A 10,990-nucleotide genomic window follows, 5' to 3' on the forward strand; every position below is an offset into this window, starting at 1 on the left:
ACTTTAGAATGCATTTAGATCACTAAAATAGTTGACCCTGCTTGAGGAAATGTAGCCAACTTTAAAAAGTTGGCTTGGAAAATGGATTTTGAAGTTGTGTTAAAGTTTTATTGAAATGCTCAGCCATTTTGTTACTATTTTTTTCTTTAAGGTTTAGTTATTTATTTTGGGGGGCTGGGGCAGAGGGAGAGAGAGTGAAGCAGACTCTGTGCTGGGTTTGGAGCCCACATGGGGCTCAATCCCACAACCCTGAGATCCGTTACCTGAGCCGAAACTAAGAGTCAGATCCTTAACTGACTGTGCCACCCAGGAGTCTGTTGTTACTGTTTTCTTTTAATGTGAATTCTTTGGTATACGGTAACTATGAGTAGATACGATATTATCCTTTACTTCTTTGGCTTGTGTCAGTTTTAAATATATGATTCCAGACAAACATAAAAATATCAGTTGTTTTAGGTTACATAAGATTTGCTTAGTGCATCTAGAAATTTCCCAAAATTTAACCGGTATATATTTCTAATTGCAGGAGTTGGTCCAGGTAGTAATGATGAGACCCTCTTATCTGCTGTTGCCAGCGCTCTGCACACCAGCTCTGCACCAATCACAGGGCAGGTCTCTTCTGCTGCTGTGGAAAAGAACCCCGCTGTTTGGCTGAACACATCTCAACCCCTCTGCAAGGCTTTCATTGTCACAGATGAAGACATTAGGTAAGGCCGTTTAACATAGCTTCAAAAACTTGTTCTTTACACTGGATACATTTTAACAGATCTTTTGTGAAATTAACAGAAGGTGATATAGAACATTTCAAACAAATACGTGCTTGGAAAAAGGTGGAAGTGTCACGGTGGTATCCGAAGGACCCATCATTTGTACTCTCTCCACGTTGTTACTGAGTGTCTTCTGCACTGGGGAGTTCTGGCTTTCTGCTCTGAAGTATCCCTCACATTCAGTGATGCCTTTTGTGATTGCTTCCTGCATTGGTTTGTCTGCAAACCAATCTCTCTTTAAAGCAGATCACAACCATGCTGCTTTAAGCAGAGTTGTGTTTTTAGAGTTCAGTTTGCTTATTTTGATTATGTTTACTCTCTTAAGCTCAGTTTAGGGATTTATTTATCTCCGCTTCAACTTGTTTCAAGTAAAGATTTCAGGTGGCTTCAAGGACACGCACGCACACAATAAAGCCAGATGAGAAGCCAAATGGCAAATATCAGGCAAAGGGTAAAGCATAAAGCAGTAAAGCAGAGTCAGGAGAAAGGCAAGTATACAAGCTACATCTCTTAACATCTTCTGCTTCCTGAGACGGGGCCACAAGTTAGGTTTTTGTTTTTGTTTTTTGTTTTTTTTTTAAATATTGTATTTATTTATTTGACACAGAGAGAGAGAGAGATCACAAGTAGGCAGAGAGGCAGGCAGAGAGAGAGGGGGAAGCAGGCTCCCTGCTGAGCAGAGAGCCCAATGCTGGGCTCCATCCCAGGACCCTGAGATCATGGCCTGAGCCAAAGGCAGAGGCTTAACCCACTGAGCTACCCAGGCGCCCTGCACAAATTAGGTTTTTAGCAGCAAATAGTGAAAAGAAAACATACAATCCAGATTGGTAATGCCTAGAAAAATGTGCTCAAAAGAAGCAAACTATTTCAGATATTAAGACCAGAAAGAAATTCTTATATGGGATTTATGAATTTGAGTATCATTACCTTATAATGAGACTGTAGTGTATTGTATTTTCTTTAAAAATAGGGCAGTGTGTCTACTTAACTATTTCTACCCTCTGAATGTTAAATCAGGTTTTATTGGAGTATTATTCCTAGACAAAACCAGCAGGTGGCACTTTTGAATCATATAATTTTAAAATATGTTTTGTATTTGTATTTTTTTTTCTAAATCCATAAAAAGTTGGCATGAAAATGTTTTTAAATGAATGAGTCTAGCTACATTTGTAATTGGAAAGCCTTTCCTGGGTTTTAAAGTAGTTCCTTTTGCAAAGATGTAACATAGCTCAAAGTTGCATTCATGTTTACTGATTGCATGGAATTTATGATCAGCTTTATTTTTAAAGAAAACCAAAATGTAAAATCACAGGGAGGAATCACATTGCTTCTTTGGCTTATTCTTACCCTTGAGGAAGGAAATTCCTCTGGAGACAAGTTCTTACCTGTCTTGGAATGAATACCCAGTTAATCAGCAGGGGTTCTGCCAGGTCATCACGGGTGTTGACTGAGGGCCCCTGAGTGATGTCATGGGAATGCTGATGGCTTCAACAGCAGATCTTTTGATGGTAGAGGAAATCTCAAAGCCAGATCTGCATGATTTCCTTTTAGGGTAAACTTGTTTAACAAATTTTCCATCTGATTTAATTGTAGTAACAGAAATTATTAAGCAAACATTTCTTATTGAATTAATATAGTTTCTAAATAAATTACTGCACATGGAACTTTTACCCTTTCTGTAATTGTGCAGCCAATATTCTGTTTATATTAAACCTTTAAAGACTATTAAATACATATATATGTGCATATATATATATATATATATATTAGCATATTTGATAATGTTTTCATCCATGGATGTATTTAGGGTTTTTTTGTTTTGTTTTTGGGGCTTGGACTCATGACCCTGAGATCAAGATCTGAGCTGAGATTGAGTTAGACTCTTTTTTTTTTTTTAAAGATTTTATTTATTTATTTGACAGACAGAGATCACAAGTAGCCAGAGAGGCAGGCAGAGAGTGAGGAAAGAAAGCAGGCTCCCTGCTGGGCAGAGAGCCCGATGTGGGGCTCGATCCCAGGACCCTGGGATCATGACCTGAGCCGAAGGCAGAGGCTTTAACCCACTGAGCCACCGAGGTGCCCTTGAGTTAGATTCTTAACCAAATGAGCCACATAGGCACCTTCTGTATTTGTTTTTGTTTTTTTTGTTTTTTGTTTTTTGTTTTCTAGATTTACTCACTAGAGAGAGAGAGAGAGTGTGTGCTCAAGCAAATGGGGGAGGGGGAGAGGGAGAGAATCCCAAGCAGACTCACCACAGCTCAGAGCAGGAGGTAGGGCTTGATCTCACAACCCAAGATCAAGATCTGAGCTGAAATCAAGAATCCCTCGCTTAAGCGACTGAGTCACCCAGGTGCCCCTGTATTTGTTTTTAAATATAAGTAACAAGTTCTCACAAACTTAACAGCCTAAAGCAACACCCAACCACTCACAGTTCCATAGACCAGAAGCCTGGGCTGGACACAAGTGGATTCTTTGCCCAGGGTCTTCCAAGGCTGAAACCAAAGTGGCGGTTGGACTGCATTCCCTTCTGGAGTGTTGAGTCCTCTTTCAGGTTCCTGTGATTGTTTCAGAATTCGTTTCCTTTTAGTTGCAGGACTGGGGCCTCTGAGTATCTTGCTGGATGTGGGATAGGGCTGTTCCCAGGCTTTTAGAGTTAGATGGCAGTTCCTTGTCCTGAAGTCCCCTCCACATTCCCTCTCCAGGTTTTTTCCAGGAAGGGCATGGCCCCTTTCAAGAGTTTCTCTTATTAGGCTGGGCCCTCTGGGATAATCTCTTTTGATTAACTAAAGGTCCATCGATTAGTAACCTCGTCACAGAGGGATAGCCCAGCCTATTTACAAGTTCTGCCTATCCTTAAGGGGAGGGAATTATACTAAGGAGTCTATCCAGGGCCAGGGGCTATGTTAGAATTCTTCCTGCCACAATGGGCAAATGCTTTAATTTCAGCTTCCATAAGTATGGGAAGTAATGCTCAAGACAAAAGAGAATCAAGCAAACATTAGAGTGTAAGATATACTTCTCTAGCCAGAAGCACCATTTGCTCTATTTTCTTCCTAACAGGATTACTCTAGGGCACTTGTGCAGATTCTCATACTCTCTTATTAGGAGTGAGAGATTGCTAATGCGACTGAAATGCCATTTGTCATAAACCTTGAGTCACAAGGCCAGAGGCAAGACTGACTAACTATGTAAGAAATAAACAATGTGTTCTTCTTGACCCAGCTCCAACTATATAAAAATCTGTTCAACTCCAGTTCCTTTTGAGATGACAGAGGCTAGAGAGCTCAGATTAACTCAGTGACAGTCTCCTTCTTTGTGAAAATTCAGTGAAAAGTGGAAGCCTATACCTTTTAACGCCTTGTGCTGTTTTTGGACTTGGGTACAGAGGACATTAAAGTTTTTGTGCCTATGCGATTTCTGTTAGCTTCTCACCTTGGATAGAGTCTCATGAAATAAACAGATCAGATGGAATCTAGTAAATGTAACTTTACAAATGGTTGAGGACACAAGAAGTGCACATACTCAGTGAATCTTAGCACCAACTTCCAGAACGTTCCCCTCCTACCCTTGTGTGTTCCCAGGTTCAAGCAGTGCTGTGCTTTGCTTTCCTCAATATCAATAGAGAATATCACCCCCACCCCCACCCCGTGGAACCCTCAGTATTCCTTGTTGTCTCTCTTACTTGTTACTGTTCCATTTCCCATTTGACATCCATCCTAACTGCCTTTCCCCTGGTCTCAAGAAGTGCTTTGTCCCACTAGAAAGTCAGGGCTAATGCTTCTACCCGTACCTTTGCTTCTTTCCCTTTCTTGTTTTTTCTCTAAGACTCTTAACTTTCCAGTGTTTTCCCTTCTCTTGTGTTTCTTCTTGGCCTCCTCTCTTGGCTCTGGATGTGAATTGCTATTTACTGGCTTGGCTCATTAGAACTATTTTAGGGGAGCGCCTGGGTGGCTCAGTGGGTTAAGCCTCTGCCTTCGGCTCAGGTCATGATCTCCGGATCCTGGAATGGTGCCCTGCATTGGGCTCTCTGCTTAGTGTGGAGCCTGCTTCCTCCTCTCTCTGCCTGCTGCTCTGCCTACTTGTGATTTCTGTCTGTCAAAAAAAAAAAAAGAACTATTTTAGGAATCCCTCTCTTGTACTATCAGGGAACGACTGAATTTTTTTCTGATTTTTAAGCATTAAGTACATAACAATAGACTTTCTTCCTGTGCTTTGTTTCCCATCCAATGGTTCAGAATCTTTTTTTTTTTTTTCATTTATGACTTGGTATTAGTAACTTTCACTTTTGAGGTTCCACTGCAGTCCCCCAAACACAGAGAAACTTGTGGCATGTTCTTAACCACTCTACTCATCTCAAGGAGGTGCTGTTCAGTTTCTCTCCGTGGTACATAGGGTCCTGTGGTCTTGGCTTCTTCACGATGCTGCTGTCAGCAGGACTGGGAACCCGGGAGAGAGTTCCGTCTGTCTTTCCCCTAACATAGCCGCAGAACGCCAAACTCAGTCATGTCCTCACTTCCTCCATCTCTCTGCTTCGTTGAAAAAAAAAAATCTCTTCTTTATTTTCCATATAACTTCTTTCTTTTATTCCTGCTTTCAAGTTATTTCTAATATCCTTTAGAACAATAACCCCAAATCTTGAAGTTTTTGGAGTTGAAAAAGTCACTGAGCTAAGTCTACTCCTACCAGAATTCTCTGTGGGGTGTGAACTACCTGCTTATCTAAATATTCCTCTTTTTGGCAAGGCTCACCTTCTGTGCAGCTTGGTTTTGTGGGCATAGGAGAAAGGCTTGCAAAGTCTGGGGAGAAGGAAGTGTATTCTTCTCAGGAATTTTCATGATTTTGAACTAAAGATAACCTGTAGGACCAGTTGCATATTCCCATTACCTGCCAGACGATCAGTGTATTTTTACTGTATTTTGTAAAAGGAAACAGGAAGAGCGGGTACAACAAGTACGCAAAAAATTGGAAGAAGCCCTGATGGCGGACATCTTGTCCCGAGCTGCTGATACGGAAGAGATGGATATTGAAATGGACAGTGGAGATGAAGCCTAAGAAGATGATCAGGTAAACTGGGAGCCGAGAGAGAGAGACTTGAAGGTGTTTTCTTTTCTCGCTTTTGGCCTTTGTAGCCTGCCTCAGCCAAATCTAAAAAAGCTTCTCCGCCGCAGAGGTAGGAGGTACTGTTTTTGGCTTCCTCCCTAGGAATCCTGTCCTTTCATCCACTTGATATGCAGACATTCATGGCCCTGCAGCCACTTGCCAGGGATCTAACCTCCTTCTTTAATGCCAGGTGGAAAACCTGCACGGTGTCCTTAGAAACAAGCAGGGGAAGGGACAGAGGACTCTTCCAGGTAGGGGGCAGTGGCTGCAGGAGATGAAGGTGGCTGTTGTCCCCACCACGCTCTTTCTGGGATCTGTTGTGCCCTCTTTAAAATTACGGCTGTGAGGTAGGCAAAGTCCCTCTTTTTTTCTAGGTTCTCTCTAGCGCAGGCTTGATACAGGAAGAATGGGAAGTTCATTTTATAAGAGAATAAATAATTTACCTTACAGCATACAAACTTGGACCCTATTGTGAGCTCACGTGAGTGTCACAGGCTGTGTCCTGATGGCTGTATTTTCTCATTAGGTTGTTGTGGTCAAGTCCCCAAGGGCTCGTGTGGCACCTTGCTTTCCAACTGCCATCCTGCTTTGCTTTGGTGGGTCTTGTCTTATTTTGGGCCCCCCATAACCCAATTATTTATTTGTGTCCTTTGAAGCCAAAACTGAAGGGTATCAGGGAGAGAAAGAGAGAGGGAGAAGGAGCAGAGTGAGAGTCCTCACCCCAGTTGTTCTGGGACCTGTCCTGCTTGTCCCTTTCAGTCTGGGGACCTGCCCCTCATCCCGCTAGTCATTCTTACCTTCCGTGCTAGTTCTGGGGACACAGTGGTGGCCATGACCACACAGTCCCTGTGCTCACAGAACTTATTGTATAGCTGTATTGAACAAATGCTGACGTAGCTCCGTAATTACCAGCTGTGATAAGTGCTCCAAAGGAAAAGCAAACGGAGAGCCGGTGGCAGGGGGGCTGGTATGATGTGAAGGGTCACCAAAGCCTCTCTGAGGTGGTGACATTGATGTTGAGTCTCAAGGACGAGCAGCGGTAGGCCAAGGTCTGGGTAGAAAGGGTTCCCCTCAAAAGAAACAAGGAGAAGTTGCTGCCTTTAGGGGACAAAAAAGAGATCTTCACAGTTAGAATGTAATCTGGGGAGGGGTGGGAGAATGTGAAAAGGTAAATTGAATCATACTTAGCCTTATGGGTTACTGGTTAACAGTAACCCATAACAGTAACAGTGGGAATCCACTGAAGCCTGAGGAAGGTGATGAGATGTGCTTATTTATAAGATCCCTGTGGGGGCCCCTGGGTGGCTCAGTCATTAAGCATTTGCCTCTGGCTCAGGTTCTGATCCCGGGGCCCTGGGATTGAGCCCTGCATCAGGCTCCTTGCTCAGCAGGAGACCTGCTTCTCCCTCCCCCACTCCCCCTACTCCTGTTCCCTCTCTCACTGTGTCTCTCTCTGTCAAATTTTAAAAAAAGAAATCTTAAAAAAAAAATGGTTGTGAGATCCTTGCGGCTGCTCTCTGAAAAAGAGGAGGGGAGCAGGAGAGCCTGGAAGCAGGGTGACCAGTGGGGAGGCGGTTGTAGTCTGGCAGTGAGAGAGACAGTGGCTTCACAGGGGTGTTGGCAGTGGGTGCAGAGAAAAAGAGTTAAGCAAAGGTCCATTTGAGATGTATTTGGAGACAGAATCAAGTGGATCAGGTGAGTGAGTGGAAGTGACGGGGGAGAGTGGCGTGGATGGCGCCAGATTTTCCCCTGGAACCACTGTGGGGAGGGCCAGGGGCCTGTTTGGTACAGACACAGACAGCGTACTGTGTGCGGGGAGGCTGAGTTCATGGTTCACACAACCATCCCATCCCATCTGTGCCTTTGTGGGAATTCAGGGAGCGCAGCTCATGCCACAGGGATAAGAAATCAGGTAATAATTGTAATGCCTTCCTTTACATATTCAGTGACAGTGTCACCCTTTGGTGATCGTTTTCTGAACACACAGAACTGTTGCAATCCAGTATTTTAAGTTTTTTTCTTCCCCCTTATTGAGGACAGGGAGATGCCATGTTGATCTTAATTCTTATTTTCTACTCTGGCAAGGGTTTTATGGGCTCTGATGAGTGTGGTTGGTATTTGTCAAATCCTTCGGAGGGAGGCCAGAAGCGTGTTTCTTTCGTCTGAGGGCTTCTGCCACACTGTCTCTGGAATGCGGGGTGGCCATTGGGACGGTGTCTGTGCTTTCTCTGAACCGACTCTAGAAAAGCCCTCCTCTTCTTCAGAGCTTTCCAGCTTTTTGTTGTCTCTCGGGCTCTTCTAAAAACAGTTTAAGACAACTGAGGATCATCCAACTGAGGTTTCACTAGACCCTTGCTGGCTTCGCAGATTACTTTGCAGGTGCATATCCAGGCAGCACCCTAAGTTATGTGAGCAAGCATGAGTGTCAGGAGCGAGGCACTTTGCTCATATAAAAGCTGGCATTGCTCACTGCCTGGCACAGATGTGGTTAATGGTGGGAACAAACTAATTAATACTGAGTGATTAGAGTTTTAATATATACTTACATATACTTACCGTTATCTTGGCATGTTGGGTAGAGAGAGTTTCATAGTGTGTGTATCACACTACAAACTTGAGAATGGTATTATTAGACCAGGCTAGTGGACTTGAAGGTTGTGGAAGAATTAGAAGCATTCCTTAATTAGCAAAATTAAATTTGCCTAACTGACTCATTTAGCTTCCTGTACACTTAGAGTGTTTCATAAACCAGAGCACTGCCGCTGGATTTCATTATGTGTTCATGATAACCTGCAGAATAGGTAGGACTGGGCTTGACCAAAGGGTAGGCCATGGCCCTCGTCACGTGGCTGTAAGAGATGGAACCAGCATCACCTAGTTCCATTTGGGTCTGTCAGCCTCATCGTGACACGGCTCCCTCACGCTCCTTATTAGCAACGTGGGCCTTGATTTATTTGTTTTATGTATGTCCTCAATAACAGGTTGAGATTTACTGTGTTAGTTAAAATTTTACAGTCATAACGGGGTACCCGGGTTATCAAAATTTTAGGAGTGCTTGCAAGAAGAAGAAAACTGTAAAAACCAAAGATGTCAAAATATTTAGCTACAAATGGGATACAGGATCAGATCTATAAATAGTTCTATCTGCAATTGCACCGTACCAGATCAGCCAGGTTAAATAATGAGAAGGCTTCAGTGCTTGTCAGCCATAAATGCTCCGAAGTAAAATAAATCATGGTTAGTTGACGTTTTTCTAAATTCAAAAATTTTGTGTTTGGTGGGAGGGATGGGGTGGCGGGGTGATGGACATTGGGGAGGGTATGTGCTATGGTGAGTGCTGTGAAATGTGTAAGCCTGATGATTCACAGACCTGTACCCCTGGGGCAAATAATACATTCTATGTTAATAAGAAAAAATAAGAAGGGCAAAAAAACCTGTTTGGATTTAGCTGTCTATGATGGTTTTCTTTTTTTTTATTTGTATGATTTCTCTTTTTGTATAGGTTTAATTATAGATAGAAAATATTTGTGTCAGCATACAAAGCTGTACATTTGATTTCTCTGAAAATGACATGAGTATAAATTTATTATTAAAGCACTTGAAATAATGAGGGGATATGTTGAAACTTTTTTTATGTGCAAAGTGCTGTAACTAAATGTTAAGGCTTTAAAGATGTGGTTCTAAGTGAAATTAAGCTTCTAAGTACTTTTTTAAAGTTCTGCTGACCTCACCTGAGAAATCACCGCAGTACTTAAGTTTGTTTGTTTTTCCTTACAGGTAACTTTCGACCAACTTTCCCCAAGAGCAAATTTCTAGAATTGAACAAAAGCGTTTCCACTGGGTTTTGCTTGTAAGAAAAAACGTACCCGAGCACATAGAGCTTTTTAATAGCGCTAACCAATGCCTTTTTAGATGTATTTTTGATGTATATATCTATTATTCAAAAAATGATGTTTATTTTGAGTCCTAGGACTTAAAATTAGACTTTTGTAATTTCAAGCAGGACCCTTAAGATGAAGCTGAGCTTTTGATGCCAGGTGCAATCTACTGGAAATGTAGCACTTAACGTGAAATATTTGTTTTCCCCCCTGTTTTAATATGAACCGATCAGGAGTACCAAATAAATCTCCCAATTAAAGATTATTGTGACTTCACTGTATATAAACAGATTTTTATACTTTATTGAAAGAGGACACCTGTACATTCTTCCATCATCACTGTAAAGACAAATAAATGATTATATTCACAGACTGATTGGAATTCTTTCTGTTAAAGAGCACACATAATAAATAGCCTCCCCCCTTAGGATTCCTGATTTACAGTCAGCTGTGATCCCTGGGCCTTAGGTTTCAAATGGAGGTAGAGAATAGCTCATCCATTTGCAATTCACCTCCGGAAAGCGTGGAAACATGCCGCTTTCCCCTGAATTCTAAGTTACCATCTAGTATGTGTGATGTTTTTTTTCTCCCATGACTAGTACTTTTGTTAGTTCTATAAAAATAAAGCATTTTGTTCCCTTGGGCATGAGTGAGTACACAGGTACCCTCCAGATAGTACTGCCAGGTCCATGTCTGTCGTTTTTTTTTCTAGGACACTTTGGATCTTCTAATGTCCACTGGCCCTATGAGTTAGCAGGTGCAGGTTAGACCCTTTGCTACAGAGAGAGGCAGCTTTCTAGACAGAGGTGCTTCGTGAACCAGATCGTAGCACTTTTCTAATCAGTACCTGGCTTCCACAGTATTAGCATCTTGTTGTTGAAACTCCTCAGTGTAACTTCATTCCTGCTTGAATTCCTTGATACCTAAATTACTAGAACTGGCACAACGTCATTAAGTGAGTTTTAAAATCAAAACATGTTTAAGTTAATCTGATGCCAAGGAAAGGAGGGGAGTGTTCATAAGCAAATTTAAACACATTTTGAGAAATAATACCTTTCTGTGGGAAGGGTATATGTACTTCTTCACTCTGAGTTCTTCTAACATTAGACCCAGAAATGATGTGGTCGCCAGTGTGACCAAGTCCATGTAACTGTCACATGTACATTCTATTACGGCTACCTCCAGCACCCTTCCCGTTCCTAAGGAAGGGAGAGAAAATAGTGAAAGCAATACATCTGGCTAGGT

The 10,990-nt window shown here is 42.2% G+C and overlaps 1 protein-coding gene across 2 annotated transcripts in view; it reads left to right on the top strand.

Annotated features, from left to right (window-relative positions):
- Positions 1-10,117, top strand: part of MBD2 (methyl-CpG binding domain protein 2) — a 63,750-nt gene extending 53,633 nt beyond the window's left edge. For both annotated transcript variants that reach the window (XR_013967848.1, XM_080821445.1), the window contains 3 exons: positions 527-707; positions 5,693-5,831; positions 9,645-10,117. Coding sequence is in view for 1 of the 2 variants with exons in the window: in XM_080821445.1 (XP_080677571.1) it covers positions 527-707; positions 5,693-5,819 (308 nt within the window). In the remaining variant the exon portion in view is untranslated. The remainder of the gene's footprint in view (positions 1-526; positions 708-5,692; positions 5,832-9,644) is intronic.
- Positions 10,118-10,990: the final 873 nt, after the last annotated feature.

Source organism: Martes martes (assembly GCF_963455335.1).
Source record: "Martes martes genome assembly, chromosome: 13".
NCBI lineage: Eukaryota > Metazoa > Chordata > Mammalia > Carnivora > Mustelidae > Martes > Martes martes.